General features: G+C 49.8%; 1 protein-coding gene and 1 pseudogene across 1 annotated transcript; both read left to right on the top strand.

Annotated features, from left to right (window-relative positions):
• Positions 1-2337: 2337 nt before the first annotated feature.
• LOC103528745 (olfactory receptor 14C36) lies at positions 2338-5793 on the top strand. Its single transcript, XM_008494120.2, has 3 exons — positions 2338-2934; positions 4791-4990; positions 5634-5793. Exons 1-3 carry the CDS (start codon positions 2338-2340, stop codon positions 5791-5793), a joined length of 957 nt encoding a protein of 318 aa, XP_008492342.2.
• Positions 5794-13369: 7576 nt separating this feature from the next.
• On the top strand, positions 13370-14305 carry LOC103527231 (annotated as a pseudogene).
• The last annotated feature ends 1832 nt before the right edge of the window (positions 14306-16137 follow it).

Genomic DNA, 16137 nt, shown 5'->3' on the forward strand with positions numbered 1-16137 from the left:
GTAAAGCATGCTAGTGATACCAGCAAGGTTTTATCTGAACTAGCTGATGATTTATCTTCTGTACAACATTCAGTATTAGAAAATAGAGCTGCCATTGATTTTCTGCTTTTAGCTCATGGCCATGGTTGCGAAGATTTTGATGGTATGTGCTGTATGAATTTGAGTGATCATTCTAAATCAATACATAAGGAGATACAACAGCTAGTAGAACATACTCAAAATATCAAGCAAGATGCAGGATTCTTTGGTATAGATGAATTAGTCAATTGGTTTGGCCTCACTGGATGGCTTCAAAGTTTATGTAAGACTGGTGTGCTTGTACTTTGCATCATATTGATAATTTTTGTGTGCCTTAGTTGTATGTTAGCAATACTTAAGAAGCTATTTGCCAAAGCTGCCAATATCATGATTGTACAAAAAGATAAAAGGTTTGTTGGAAAATGGCTTGAGGAACAAGGACATGGACCAATACTAAGCACCAAAGATTGTGAACAGTTACACAAGAAGTATATTGAGAAGTCATGAGACCCTCAGAGACTCCGGGATATATCACCAAAAAAAACCCCCCCCCCAAAAAAAAACGCCCGTTATGAGTGTAGTGATTGAATGTTGCAATCCTAGGTTTCTATTGCATTTTAATTTGGCAACTATGAAGGAACTAGGACTCCATCGTGCTGTGAGTCAGTGGGACTTGGAGACGATTATAGGGGCCCCCCGACAAAGATTCCGTCGGATAAGCCTCTCCTATCCCTCCTTTGGCTCTCTGCACTAGTGGACGCCAGACCTTCCTAATATTGAACAGAGCTCTGTTTGAGAGTGCGTGTGTATGAGTGTTTGTGTGAAACGGAGACATGCCATGAATGCGAAGTCCATTTATACTTGATTAAGGGAAACAAAATCCGGTTGATAACCTGTTAACCATTTTTTTTTAATTTGTTAACCGAGTAGTTTTAGACTGTTTCAAAAGGGCATTATGATATTGCGTGTATTCTTAGGTTTTGCATGTTTTGTTGTTTATATTATGTTTGTTTGAGAATTAGCACTGCAAAAGTGTTTAACCAAACATGGGCTTGTGCAAAAAGAAAAGGGGGGATATGTCGTAGAATGCTCTTGAATGTTCCCGAAAGGTAGGGGGTGTGACCACTTTGCCGTGCCCAACCGCATGTTTGAGGGGCCAATGAGATCGGCCCACAATCCTGTGCTACCTGCACCAGGGATTCTCTGTGCTACAGGTAAACACACCGGGTGTCCAATAAAATGTTATGTTGATGTTTGGTGACAGGGGTGTGGTCACAAAAGCACTATATAAGAAAAAGTTACTGCGCAATAAAGAAACAGCTTGTTTATCAACCATATTGGTTGCACGAGTTTTCCTTGCCGTTTCCCAACACCTGCCAGGCATTATCACCATCTGGGAGGGGTTGTGCAGGGCTGGGGGAGGGAAAGGCTTTCCTGAGTGCCTTTCCTCTGACTCTCTCCATGCCCCCTTCAGCTGCTCTTGCTGTTGATATCAGGCTGGGACCTGGAGTTTCAGCTGCAGGCACAGCTCTTGTGCCTCCTCCCATGCAGATGGTTTCAGGCAAGGAGGTGTCCAGCTGTGCTCTGCCCTGGGAAGCTCTGGGCAGTGCAGTCTGAGTGAGGCTGGGCAGGGAGCTGACCTCCCTTCATCAGATGCCCTCATTCCATCCCTGGGCTGTCTCCTTGGGGTGTCTGTCCAAGCTGGGAGCTGCCTTCCAGGGGGCACAATGAGCCTCGTGTGTCCTGGCTTGGAAACGGGGTGCTGAGACCTTGATAAAGGGTCAGACACTGAGTGGTCTGAGCTGGGTCCCTCTGCTCTCAGCAGGGAGAGACAGAGACCAGCTCCCCCTTCTCTGCATGCAGCTGCAGGCAATGCTCTTTGCTCACTCTGTTCTGCCTGAGTGCTGCAGCAATGCTGAGGGTTTTTGATAACCAAGAACACTCCACAGAGTATATGGGGGGAGCTAAAAAACACAAAAATTCTCTAACTTTCCCTTTATGTGGGGAGCAGAGAAGCTGCATGGCTTTGGCATCACCAATGATTTCATAAGAAAAATTTCTTCTCTAGGATTGGTCCCTGTCCCCACGATTCCCATGAAGCCCTTGTTGCAGAGCTGGGCTGACTACTTGGCAGCCAGTGAACAGAGTCACTGTTCCTCCTTACACAGCCAGAAAAAAAAAAAAAAAAAACAGGGCTTCAGCCATGGGCTTCAAGGAAGAACTAGATAAGCGCATGTGGTGTATGAGAAATGGTTCTCATATATAAGAGAATTTGTGTTTCCTTGTCAAACAGTTCTCCATGCCTTTTAAAATCAGCAGATGTCCAACAGCAGCTCCATCAGCCAGTTCCTCCTCCTGGCATTTGCAGACAGGTGGAAGCTGCAGCTCTTGCACTTCTGGCTCTTCCTGGGCATCTACCTGGCTGCCCTCCTGGGCGACGGCCTCATCATCACCACCATCGCCTGTGACCACCACCTCCACATCCCCATGTACTTCTTCCTCCTCAACCTCTCCCTCCTCGACCTGGGATCCATCTCCACCACTCTGCCCAAAGCCATGGCCAATTCCCTCTGGGACAACAGGGACATCTCCTGCAAGGGATGTGCTGCACAGCTCTTTCTCTTTGCCTTCTTAATTTCAGCAGAGTTTTCTCTCCTGACCATCATGTCCTACGACTGCTACGTGGCCATCTGCAAACCCCTGCACTACAGGACCCTCCTGGGCAGCAGAGCTTGTGTCCACATGGCAGCAGCTGCCTGGGGCCCTGGGTTTGTCCATGCTTTGCTGCACACAGCCAATACATTTTCCCTGCCCCTCTGCCAGGGCAATGCCCTGGACTACTTCTTCTGTGAAATCCCCCAGATCCTCAAGCTCTCCTGCTCACACTGCTACCTCAGGGAACTTGGGCTTCTTGTGGTCACTGCCTGTTTATCATTTGTGTGTTTTGTTTTCATAGTTGTGTCCTATAGTTGTGTTCTGCAGCCCCCCTCCATCTCGTTCCCATCCCTGGTCCTGGTGGTGTCATTTTGTGTATCGGTGGTTCCTCCAGCAGTTAACTCCCTCATCTACAGCATGAGGAACCAGGCGCTCAAGGCTTCTCTGAGGAAGCTGATGACTGATATTTTTCAGGAGGCATGAAATGCTTCCTTTATCTCCAAATGGCTGCACGTGTATGCCATAAATTGTAAAGTCTTTTCATATTTTTGGTTTTGTTCCATTTTCCACCTCGTATCGTGTTCTTCTTAAAGAAAGGGTAATTATCATATGTTTACCTCAAGGAATGCCTGACAGACACCTGGTCGCCCAAACCTAGCAGGGTTCCAGGAGACAAAGATAAGAAATGACTCATCCCAGGAAGCCTGGAGATTTGTATGTATCAGGGCCATCTTGAATGAAGGGACCCCCCTTTCTTTTGGGGGATAAATAACCCTAGGAAAAGACGGGAAAGGTGGGCTTCTTCGGCTCGACGTCTCCTCAGCTTGTCACCCCGATTTCCAGCTACGAAAAGGCATAGCAGCGACTCAACGGCGAAAAAACCAGGAGCAGCCCCCAGCCCGAAGAACCAGGAGCAACCCTCCAGCCCGAATCCCTGGCCCTGCGCGGACGGTGATATTTTCTCTCTTTTGATTCTCCCTTTGTTACTCTTAACGACCATCGATTAAGGTGATTACTTTATACAAAAGGCCTTGTTGCTAGTAAAACCGGCTTTCCCTATTTAGAAATAAACTTTTGTAACTAATTTTAAATCCAGCAATTTGGTTACTTGTCAATTCAAGCGTCATCTCTGAGTCAGTGGCTGAATTTTCCTCATAATTAATATATAAAATAATATGCGGATCGCGACAGGGTGGTATTCAGCCCCTCTTTGTTTTACACCCATCTTGTCTGATACAGATATTTATGTTAATGGGATAGCGTTTTGTATTAAGTAAAAGAACCTTCAATACTTTATTTTTCTCTTAGATCCCTCCTAAGTGCAACAAAAATGAACGGTAAGGGAAAGTAATGTCATTATTCATCCCTCCCACTTAACTTTATCTGCATTTTTTATCTCCAAAACAGAAACTTTCTGTAAATGGAGACCCTACACTGGATTTATGTCAAAAAAATGAACCTGCAGAAAGATTTTTGGTTTAGATCCCTGCTCTGTGTATCAGGAATGAATGGGAAATGAGAACCCCTCCCTGACTGCAGAAGGTCTGGGAAGACTGCTCTGTGCCTGGATCAGTCAGAGCTCTTGAGGAGCACAAGGGCCAGGGCTGTTGTGCTGGGCTGGGGAGAGGGGATGGCCCTGAGGGGCTGCAGACCTCTGCGGATCTCCTGGAGAGGAGATAAGGGGACACAGGGTGCCTCCTGCTCCTTTTGCCATGCATGGTCACCCATCTGGGGCTCTGAGCTCTCTCTGCCCCTCAGGAGCTGCTGTGCCTTTCAGAGGGGCTGGGGCTGTGGTGGGACTGCCCAGAGCAGCCTGGGCTGGGCAGTGGTGTGGGGCCAGCAGCAACTGGGCTGTGCTGGGAGAAAGGAGAGGGGAGGTGGGAGAGCCTGGAGGGAGCTGTTCTGGGCTGGCAAGTGAAACCCTGGCAGAGAAAACCATGGGTGTCCTCAGTTGAGGCTGAATCTTTCTGCCAGAGCATCTCCATCCTCCTGCTGGGCTCAGTGCCTGCATGGGAGGAACTCCCAGCCCTGCCCGGACTCTCTCCTGGCCCAGAGCCCAGCAAAGCCTGGAGCAGAGCTGTCGCTGAAGCCCCACATCACCCCTCCCATCCCCACAGCAGATCTTCATTGAGCAGAAGCACTGTCAGCTGGAGCAGATGAAGACCATGGGCAGCACCAAGGTGGGGGCCTTGGGGCTGAAGTCCTCCACCTGCAAAAGGGCAAGAGCCATGCTGTGGCACTGCCTGAGCTGTGCAGCTGAGGCAGCAGCTGAAGGACATCAAGGAGCACTCCTTCAGCAGCTCCCAGGTGAAGAGTGGTGAGCAACCTTGCAGAGCCCTGGCAGGCACAGGCAGTCCCTGCACACCCCGGCACACATCGGGCCTTTGATTGCAGCTGCGTGCGTCTTGCACGCCTCATCTCTGGCACACGTGGCCCTGGTGTGCAGCTGTGCACACCTGAGCTGTGCACTGCCTCTTGGCTTTGCACACAGGGCCTCTGCGCACCTCTCTGCAATGGCAAAGCCTTGCACATCCCTGCCCTGCTGCAGACGTGGCCTTTGCAGGGGGCTTTGTGTGCACCCCCTTGCACACCCCTTGGCCCTTGCACGCCCCTTGGGCCTTGCACACCCAAGGCCTTGCACACCCTTTCCCCTTTCTCCACACAGTCCCCACACCCCCCTTTGGCAGGTGCTGCTGTGGCACTTTTGCACGTGGGAATGTTGAAAGGATCTGAGATGCTGGGGGAAGCCCAAGCAGGGCCCTGAGGGGGCCCCAAGGGATGATGGGGGTCCCAGGAGGGGTGGGAGGTTTGGAACGTTGGGACCCCTGCCCCCCCAGAAAGCGTTGTGCATCAGAACAGGCAAGGGGAAGCAGAGCCAGCGCTGGCTCCCTGGCTCCTCTCCACTGCCCTGCCCTGCGTCCAGCCCTCAGGGTGTCCCTGTGTGTCCCTGCTTGTGTGAGGATGGCCATGGAGGCCTGGGAGATTGGCAGGGCTGGTGGCAAAGTGGGCCAGCGCTGGGACTTCAGCTGCCAGCAGCTGGACCACAGTCCCTGGTGCCGCGCCGGGCTGGACCCTGGCAGGGAGCTCTGGTACCGGCCGCGGGCGGCCGGGCTGCTGTAGGACATGGGGCAGCAACTCAGCCTGTACCTGGCCACCCTTGGGCTTGGCCTGGCCAAGGAGCGGGGAAAGGTGGCCTGTAGTGAAATGAGGCAATCAGGTGTTACTAATTACGACGTGGGAGGTGTGAGCTTGTGTTAAGCCCACCTGTGCCCAATTAGGGCTTACCTCAGCTGTGCATGAGTAGGATTGGGCAACCAATTAAATTTGAGGTCCGAATGTATGCACAGCTCACTCTCCAACAGACCGAGGAGGAGGTTAGCTGAGTCTGGATCAGAAGCCCCAAACAAGGCTACCCAAGTCTAAAGGCAGCAAGATCGTAGTACTGTTTGTGCACCTTGGCAAGAACACCTGTTTGACTTTGAAGCGCTGTGCCCCAAGAAAGGTTCGTCTGCTACAGTGACCCCTTTGGGGAGCAGGGAGAGCTGCAGTAGGGTGCGGGGAGGCCTGGAGCTGAGGCAGGAGCGGGAAGAGCCGAACCCAGCCTGGGAGCATGGAGAGCCCAGCCCAGGAGCAGGGAGAGCTGGGCCCATGTTGGGAGGGAGGAGAGCTCTGCCAGAATGCAGGGGAGAGCCAAGCCCAGCCTGGCAGCCAGGGGAACCCAGCTCAGGGACAGGAGAGCCAGGCACCTCTGGGCAGCAGGCAGAGCTAGGCCAGCCCAGTACCAGGGGGACGGAGGGGAGACGAGGATCCCCCCCCATACAAGTGACAGGGCAGCAGGAGCCACTGGAGAGGGGAGCACAGACTGCACAGCCCTGATGGCATTTAGTAATGGAAAGAAATAAAGATCTGGGGGGAAAATCAGATAAGAAAGAAAGAGAGAGAGACATAAGAATAATAGGGCTCACATAGCAGTGAACAAGTGAGAAGTAGACAAAACCAAGTTCTAATTCTTGGGAAAAAACATCCCAAGTAGGCAACAGCTTGGCCTTGAGACAGACCTGTAAGATACCTGCAAGAGAGATGGCAGTGATGGGAAGGAGCACTCCCCACAGCTTACCCACAACTTATCTTGGTCACAGCTTTGAATGCTCTGGGTAGAAAAACACTCAGTAATTATATTAATTGTATTAACATGTTAATGAACTATTACTGTACTGAAATAACGACCCATAGGCTAGAGGGACGCCTGCTAACAAAAAGCCCCTGACTCTTTGAGCAAGGGTAGTGATGTTTTTGAGCACTGCCATTCCAAATGGGACAGAGAAATCAGTTAAACAATAATAGAATCATAGAATGGTTTGAAGGGACCTTAAAGATCATTTAATTGCATGGGAGGGAACACCTCCCACTAGATCAGATTGATCCAGGCCCCCTCCAACCTGGCCCTGATCACTTCCAGGGAGAGGGCATCCGCAGCTCCTCTGGACAAAATATTCCTGTGCCTTACAGCCCTAGGAGTTTTGTCCTAATATCTAATCTATAAACTCAGTATTCAAGTTTTAAACTGCCCTGGTATAGTGCAGTGTTCTTTTGGAAGCAGGGGAGGCTACAGGGATGGCTCCTGTGAGAAGCTTGTGGAAGCTGCCACATTTCCAGTCCTGACACCACAACCTAATGCCTCTGATCTCTCTTATTCTATCAGAGATGGACTCTGCAGCCACCCAGAACTCGAGGTGCTCTGAACAGAAATAAATATTTAAGAATGAATTGTGTTCTATGAGCAGAAACAAGCGAAGTGTGAAATGGAAATGAAGGAGAAAGAAGAACCTTCAGGGCAGTAACCCTGACCTGGGTTAGTCATTGTCCCCCTGAGTTTACACCTGAAAGCAGTGAATTAACAGCCTCTTATCTCCAGGGCCTGCGGGCTTTGTGTTGAGGTTGGGTCAGCACCACCCAGCTGTGATGTGTCCCCTGCCCATGCCACAAGCCTGATGTCCCCAACCCCCTCAGGACACAAGCCTGATGTGCCCATCCCCGCCAGGTCACCCCCCCCTACCAACTTCCAACCTCACCCCCAGGTCAGGGAGGGGGGTGGTTATCCCAGTACTGCCCAAACTGGGGGTGAGCAGCACAAGATGGGGTGGGAGGGGCATGGATGAGAGGGGGGAATTAACCTTATCCCTGGGGTGAGGGTGGTGGGATTGTCGACCCTCCAACTCATCTGGAGGGTGACAGACCTGTGATTTTATCTCTCTCCAAGTAATTTGGCAGGAGCCCAAAATATTCTGTTGAGCAGAGCTGTGACAGGGTCATCCCAAATCATCCCGAGGGTTTGGGGGCTGCAACTGGGGATCCTCAAATCAAACTGGAGCCAGGGTTAACAATGGCAACTCAGGAATCCTTCCAGGGGACTTAATAAACCCAGGGCTAAGGAGCCACAATCAGGGGCTCCCAAAACATCTCAGGAGACCCCAACTCATCCCAGTGGATGACAGCTCATCCTGCATGTGGGTGTGATGGGGGAACATCCAGGTCATGGTGGGATTTGGTACCATAATGAGGGACCCAAACTTGTAGTCTAGTGTTTGGGTGGGATGCAGTGACCCCTTAATCAGGCCAGGGATTGTTGACAGAAATAGGAGAGCCCTAAATCAACTCTTGGAGTGTAAGTGCAATGGGGTGATCCCAGCTCAAGCAAGGAGTGGCTCAAAACCCCAGCACCCCCTGCCCCACCCAATGCCCCTCCTTGGGTTTTAGGTGCCAGTATAGCTTCTAAAGATGTAGTAAAGGATGATCAGTAGGTGTCCAACTCTACGGGTAAATGACTTCTTCCACCTCACACTTGATTTTCACCCACAGTAGGTTTGATGTAGTTTTTGTCTGCCATCAACCACAGAAAAAGCCCGCCCCTACTTTTTCGCTGCACTATGCCTTCTTCCACAGACATGTGGTTACTCCATCTGGGCAAAAACATCTCTGGGTGACCCAAAGATCAGACAGCATTTGGTCGAAGTGTGACATTGGTGAAACATCACTAAATCCATCCAGGAGAAAAAATTGACATCATCGATGAACGTGGTAAGAGGTTAAGGATCTGCTCATCCCATCTCCACCATCAGAAAATCCATTGGGGTGAGAGACCCCAGAGATGTCCTTACTGCAGGAGACGGTTTAGCAACAGCTTGGATCTGGTCCAATGGTGACACCATCACACAGGCACCATGTCCTACACCTGCTCTGACTGCGGGAAAGGTTTTCGATGGAGATCAGCCGTTATCCAGCATCAACGCATCCATACCGGTGAAAAACCCTTTAAATGTTCTGAGTGTGGGAAGGGGTTTACCCAGAGTTCTAGTTTATCAGAGCATCACTGCATCCATACAGGAGAGAAATCCTATAAGTGTCTGGAGTGTGGGAAGGAGTTTTCCCAGAGTTCCAATTTATCAAAACATCACCGCATCCATACAGGAGAGAACTTGTATCCCTGCACTCATTGTGGGAAAGCCTTCAACAGTAGCACCTCTTGGATTAATCACCAACATGTCCACACTGAGGAAAAACCCTACAGGTGTCCCAGTGTGGGAAGGGCTTCACAGCCAGAGGGAATCTCACCCAACACCTACGGATCCATACGGGTGAACGTCCCTACAACTGTCCCGACTGTGGAAAGAGCTTCCGTCAGCGTTCCCATTTGAAGAACCATCAACGCCTCCATACCAATGAAAAACATAAAAGGTACACTCAGTGCAAGATGAGATTTTACTGGAAATTAGATTTCATCTATCATTACTCAACCCATCACAGCCATCGCCAAGTATGGAGGGTCAAGTTGACCTCATTTTCCAAGCTCCATCACACCAACGATGCTTTCTTCAGCTTCTTCTGGAACAAGAAAATGGAGTCAGCTCAGGAACCACTTTGTGTCCCATTTTAAATTTGGGATTTAATATTTGTTTCAGCATCATGAAGGATTTTTTTTCCAAATAAGGAAAAAATAAAAAAGTATTTACAATTATGACACCCTCCTAAAGGGATGTGGCAAGATGGGATCCTGGACACTTTTCCTGCACAGCAGGCTGGGAATGCAGCTGAGAGAGCAGTAGAAGGGGGAGGCAGCAGACTGCAGGACAATGCTGACAGCAACAGAGCAGGATCATCTCTACTACACGGTTTTTAAATCCTTCCAGGGATGTTGATTCTACCACCTTCCTGGGTAGACTGTTCCAAGACCAAGCCACACTCTCTCAGTAAAAAATTCTTCCTCAGATCTAATCTAAAATTCCTCTGGTGCAACTTCAGGCCATGCCCTCTTGTCCTCTCATACGGACAAATTTTAAAGGTGATTTCCCACCAGAAAGAAAATAAAAAAATTAATCATTAAAGTAACTAATGGTGGAATTAAAATTAAATGTTGTAATTAACCATTTCAATTAGACGATAGAGATAAATATTTTCAAAATTGGGATTTTCTGTATTTCTAATTTTATATTGTGTAAATTTTTAATTCTTATTTTGTTTTGTTATGCTCTACTGTTATGAAGTTTGTGATAATTGTACAGATATAACTGTACTGCATATAATGCCACCGATAATTCTCTAATTTGGAGTGCCCTATCCTAAAACATATCAGTTTGTAAAATGCACCTTTTGTATAATTGAATTAGAAATGCTTTTGGAGAACTAAATTCACAGCTACACCAGGTCCTAAGGATGTTGCTACAGAACCCTTAGCTTTGGAGGTGACACTGCTTGAAGAACAAGGACTCTGCCTATCACACATATCACCACTGCCTGAAATGAAGAAGCTGGAGTGAAGATGCTTAGCTTGTAGCCATCGTGATATCATTGCCTTATGATATTGCCTTATGATATCATCATGCCTTGTGATATTTGGACTCAAGGGGTGAGGGGGTTGGATTGTTGAGATGCCATTACAGTATATAGTTTTTGTGATCCAAGCAATCAGCCCTTGTGATTGCACAGCCTGAACATTGAAGTATCTACTTTTGTGCTTTTAATATATATATTCATACATACCTTTCAGTGATTTTTGTTCCCTGAAACTTGCTCAAAAATAAACTTTGTTAGAGGAACAGAACTGATATTTTGACTGTAGAGAAAAAGACCTTGAGTGTCATTTCATTTTAATCTGATCAAGGGTATTTGGATGGTGTCAGGAGGCTGTCACTCCTTGTTTACCCTCCAAGGGTAACTTTTCCCTCAAAAGGAAACTCTGGCCTGGGACATGGAATCTCCTTTGGAAGTTGTCTAGGTCAGGCCATGGGATGTGACAGTCCTGTGCTGTTGTGCCAGCAGCAGGTGGTTGTGCTGGAATGCCCTGACTTTTCCTGTAGCCCCACAGGGCTGTGCTTGGCCACTCAATTGATCAGCTGCCCTGACTGAGGTTGGACCACCCTTGGCACCTCCAGTGTCACCCGTGTCTTGCAGAGGAAGAGGAGGGAAAGGAGATTCCCCCTGGCATTGCCTGGGTGTCAAAATGTGAGAGTGGGAGAAGAAGAGGTTGTGTCTCTAGAGGGCAACTGGCTGTGCTGGAAAGGAGGGAGGGAGGGGACATGAGCGATGACTTCAGTGTGTATCACATTGGGTTCCTGGGGAGCCCCAGGGAGAGCTGGAGGGAGCCCCGAGAGAGCTGAGCAAGTGGCAAAGTCTGGCACTGGTCCTGTGCTGCTGGGCCGGGTTCCTGAGACTGAGAGAGCTGCTGGCAAGCAGAGAGTGCTGCAGAGAGAGAGCTCTGGGCAGGAGCAGCTCCTCTGCAGAGTGCAGCAGGGCTGAGGGCACTGCCTGCAGGCAGCAGTCCAGGGCAGAGGAGGGAGAGAGAGGAGAAAGGCAGCCTGGGCTGGGAGGAGAGCTGAGAGCTGCCTGGGGGAGAAATCTTCACAGGCTCTGCCATGGTTAGTCTCTGGCTGCAGGGCAGTGAAGCTGGGCTTCCTGGAGGGGGTCTTCCTTCTCCAGCTGGCAGCCTGTGCCACAGCTGCTGGGATCCTTGTGGAGGATTTTGGTGGGCAGGAGGAAAAGTTTTGGCAGAGCAGGGCTGTCCTGGAGCAGTGTCAGAGGGAGAGGGCATGGAGCTGCCTTCTGCTGGGGATGGCTGCAGGGGCTGAGGGTTTGTGTGCAGGCAGGGGTGCCCAGGGCTGTCCTTCAGAGCAGGGTCCTGCAGCCCAGGGGCTGTGTGCAGGGGCAGGGACTCTGCTGCCTGCCTGCCAGGGGCAGCTCTCACCCTGCCCGGGGAGCTCCTTGGTGCTGGCAGAAGCTGTGGCTGGCAGGAGACAGGGAGCACAGGGCAGGGTCCTGGTGCTGGTGAGAGAGGGATGAATTGCTCAGGGCTGCTCAGAGCTCCAGCTGATGCCCAGAATATTTCTGAGGGGACTTTTCAGGAGTCCCTTCAGGGCAGGGCTTTCCTGCTCCACTCTGGGCTCTCTTTAGGCTCTGCTTCCACTTGGCTCTGGCTCAGCTTGGGGGGATGGAAACTCAGCTGTGCAGGCGAGATCAGGGACTGAGACTCCTCAAGCATCACCTGGAGCGGGAATGGGAACCTCAGGCAGTGCCTCCACCCACCACCCCCCAGCAGCTCAGCTTAGCTCAGTCTCCCCTTTCCATTGTCCTCAGGGGGTGTGTGCCCTGTTCTTTAGCCCCTGCACCCCCCGAGTGGCTGCAGGGCAGAGCTGGGCACCCATGGCTTCGGCTGGACTCTGTGAGTAGGGGCAGGAAGGGAGATGGGGCCAAGGAACCAGCTCCTGGCTGGGGCAGCTCCAGGCAGCAGATGTGTCCATGGCAAGGAGATGGCAATCTTCTCTCTGCCCTCTTGAGCTCTTGGCAATGCCCTCTAAGAGGCTGGGGAGGACCTGACCCTCCCTTCATCAGACCAGCTCCCTCTCCTCTGAATGCAGCCACAGGCAATCCTCTTGCCTTGCTCTGTTCTCCCTGAGTGCAGCAGAAATGCTGAGGGATTGAGACATCCAAGAACATTCCACAGGAGAGATGAGGAGAGCTGAAATAAAAACCCAAACCTTCTTGAAAATGCCTTTTGCCACCCTGCTTCCTTGGTACTGAGAATGCAGATGACCCTTTTCGTTTAGTACTGCTTTGATGTGACAAAACCACTAACAGTGTCTCTTTCTTTGGGGGTTCCTCTTGAGCTGCAGGCTGCCCTCCAGAAGGAAACAAATGAGAGCAGAATTGATGGAGAGACCACATGTCCTCACTGCTCTACGAAACTGACACTTTACCTCCAGATTTCCAATAGAGACCAGTAGATATCTCAGGCATATCTGCCTTAAAAATACTTGTCATTATTTATGGGGTAAGTCGAAGAGAAAAAATGAAAACTTTCCCTTCTGGTATGCTCTGCAGGATGGTACATTGAGGGCAAAAATTCTGCAATGTTTGTGAATGTCTAGAATGGATTTAATCCAAATTCCTTCCGTGTTCCTTTTTACCAATTTCTGTAGGGCATGACTGACACCTGCAGATCCAAGAGTGCAGTGCTTTGTCCATATGAAACCATCAGCCAGAACCAACCTCTGCTAATGAATGGGACTTGCCAAAATTAGTCCCGTATGGAGCAAGGTGCTTTGGGGTTTTCTGTCAGCAATTGAATGGATCTGCCAAGAAAATTCTCACATTACTTATTTAACATTTTCTTTCTCTGACAGTGCACTATGCCCAGAGGCATCAGATGTCCAACAGCAGCTCCATCAGACAGTTCCTCCTCCTGGCATTTGCAGACAGGTGGAAGCTGCAGCTCTTTCACTTCTGGCTCTTCCTGGGCATCTACCTGGCTGCCCTCCTGGGCGACGGCCTCATCATCACCACCATCGCCTGTGACTACCACCTCCACACCCCCATGTACTTCTTCCTCCTCAACCTCTCCCTCCTCGACCTGGGATCCATCTCCACCACTCTACCCAAAGCCATGGCCAATTCCCTCTGGGACAACACGGACATCTCCTCCAAGGGATGTGCTGCACAGCTCTTCTTCTTTTTGTTTTTCATTCAAGCAGAGTTTTCTCTCCTGACCATCATGTCCTACGACTGCTACATGGCCATCTGCAAACCCCTGCACTACGGGACCCTCCTGGGCAGCAGAGCTTGTGTCCACATGGCAGCAGCTGCCTGGGGCCCTGGGTTTCTCACTGCTCTGCTGCACACAGCCAATACATTTTCCCTGCCCCTCTGCTAGGGCAATGCCCTGGACTACTTCTTCTGTGAAATCCCCCAGATCCTCAAGCTCTCCTGCTCAAACTCCTACCTCAGGGAAATTTGGCTTATTATAATAACTTGTTTAACAAGTTTTGGCTGTTTTGCTTTCTTAGTGGTGTTATATGTGGAGATTTTCAGGGCTGTTCTGAGGATCCCCTCTGAGCAGGGACAGCACAAAGACTTTTCTACGTGCCTCCCTCACCTGGCCGTTGTCTCCCTGTTCATCAGCACTAGCATCTTTGCCTTCCTGAAGCCCCCCTCCATCTCCTCCCCATCCCTGAACATGGTGCTATCTTTTCTGTACTCGGTGGTTCCTCCAGCAGTTAACTCCCTCATCTACAGCATGAGGAACCAGGAGCTCAAAAATGCCCTGAAGAAACTGGATGTCTGGATGATTTTTCAAAAGTATTAAAATGGTTGATTAAATCTACAATTCTCTTCTAACATAACTCTTAACAAACCCAACTAGTCTTCAGGGTTTTTTTTATTTGGTTTGGTTGTCGATGTGGGTTATATGATTTAGATTTTTCTCTTTTCCCTTTCAAATTATTCCCCAAATAGCAGTGTGCCCTTTTGTCACGGTTTAACACTGGCCCGGCAATTAAACCAAGTAACAGATGCTCTCTATTAATCTCTCTCTCTTCTCTGATAAGAAAGGAGAGAGAATAAGAGAGAGAGACTGATGGATTGGAAACTAAACTACACAACTTTAATGAAACAGTAATGATAAATAGGAAAAAATTACTTAATATATACAAATATACAGGAAAATGGATACCACATTCCTCCCCCCTTTCCCCCCAATAACTCTCACGTTACCACCGAGGCTGCAGGGCAGCCCCGGGAAAGTCCAGGCTGGACTCCTGGAGTCGGCAGTAGTCAGGAACTGGAGGCAGGAACACACAGATATGGGCTGGCACGGATCAGGACCACAGGCAGACGAATGGACAGAGTCCTTCCAGGATGCCGGGTGAAGGAAGGGAAGCAGGAAAGGCAGGAAGAGCAGGCAGCCGGAAGCTGGAAGCATGGCTTGGCCCTCATGATGCCTCAAATTTACACTGAGTGTGACGTATATGGGATGAAATACTCTGTTTGGTCAATTCTGGCATCTATCTTGTCTGTTCCTCCCCAAGGGAGGGCTGCAGGTGGGACCTCTTTCTTCCTTCTGGAGGGTAAAAGTTTTCCTCAGAGCTGAGCAGTGTCCTTGGCTCTGCATACCAGTCTCTAGCAGTAACTATAAACATCGAGTGTTATCAGTCCTAGAAGCACAGACTGAGAAACTTGCTGTTAATTTCAGCAAGTGCAACTACTTACAAGAGATTTAGCTAAAAGCAAAAGTACAAGACAAGAAATCACCTTTATCCTGGCCCAAACCAGGACACCTTTCTCATTATGTGTCTCTGTATTTTATTTTTTTTTACCTAGAGAGGTGTGTCAGTGAGGAACTGTGCTCTCTCTGTGTGTATTTAAGCAGAATAAAGAACCTTCCAGTGACTTTTTTACCTGAGGCCCTTCCTTTGAGACCCTCTCTGGAGCTGCAGGGCAGTGCCTGTGTGCAGCGGTGGAGGGGAAAGAGTCCTGGCACAAGGGCACTGCCCGGGAGCACCAGCGCTTGATCTTTTCCAAGCTGTCCACTTTCCACCTCCACAGTCTCCTTCTGCACCCTTGGGTAAGGCCTGAGTGCTCTGGCAGCTTAGTCACAGCCCTGCGGTGTGACAATCCTGTGCCCACAGGCAGGGACAGGGCACAGGCACTGCTGTGACAGAGCTGGCCTCCAGAACAGCCCTTCCATCATCACAGGGGATCTCCTCAGCTCAGCTCTTCTTCCACACTTGCTCTCCATGGGCACCCAAGAGATTGTGTGGGAGGTGATCAGTGGCCGTGAGCACCATCAGCTGGGTCTGCCTCCCAGCTTGACCAGCACAGCCGATGAACAGAGTCAGGTGTATAAGTGTGTCCAGCAAATCCAGCAAAAAAGTGTGTCAAGTGTTCCTAACCCTCTACTCTGACCTGGTGAGACCACAGCTGGAATACTGCATCCAGTTGTTCAAGAGAGAGAGGGATCTACTGGAGAGAGTACCAGGGAGAGCATGGATTATTAAGGGATGTGAACATCTCTCATATGAAGAATAACAAAGAGAGTTGGAGCTGTTTAGCTTTGAGAAAAGGCTGAGGAGGGAATCTTAGCAATGTCTATAAATAGCAGAGGGATGGGTGTCAAAAGGAAGGGGCCAATCTCTTTTC

Source organism: Calypte anna, chromosome W, assembly GCF_003957555.1.
Source record: "Calypte anna isolate BGI_N300 chromosome W, bCalAnn1_v1.p, whole genome shotgun sequence".
Taxonomy (NCBI): domain Eukaryota; kingdom Metazoa; phylum Chordata; class Aves; order Apodiformes; family Trochilidae; genus Calypte; species Calypte anna.

Coding starts and splice junctions, on each gene's coding strand:
- LOC103528745 (XM_008494120.2), top strand. CDS start 2,338: ATGTCCAACAGCAGCTCCATCAGCCAGTTCCTCCTCCTGGCATTTGCA. Junction 2,935..4,790: donor GGGAACTTGGGCTTCTTGTG/GTCACTGCCTGT, acceptor CCATCCCCACAG/CAGATCTTCATTGAGCAGAA. Junction 4,991..5,633: donor CAGCTCCCAGGTGAAGAGTG/GTGAGCAACCTT, acceptor TGCTTGTGTGAG/GATGGCCATGGAGGCCTGGG.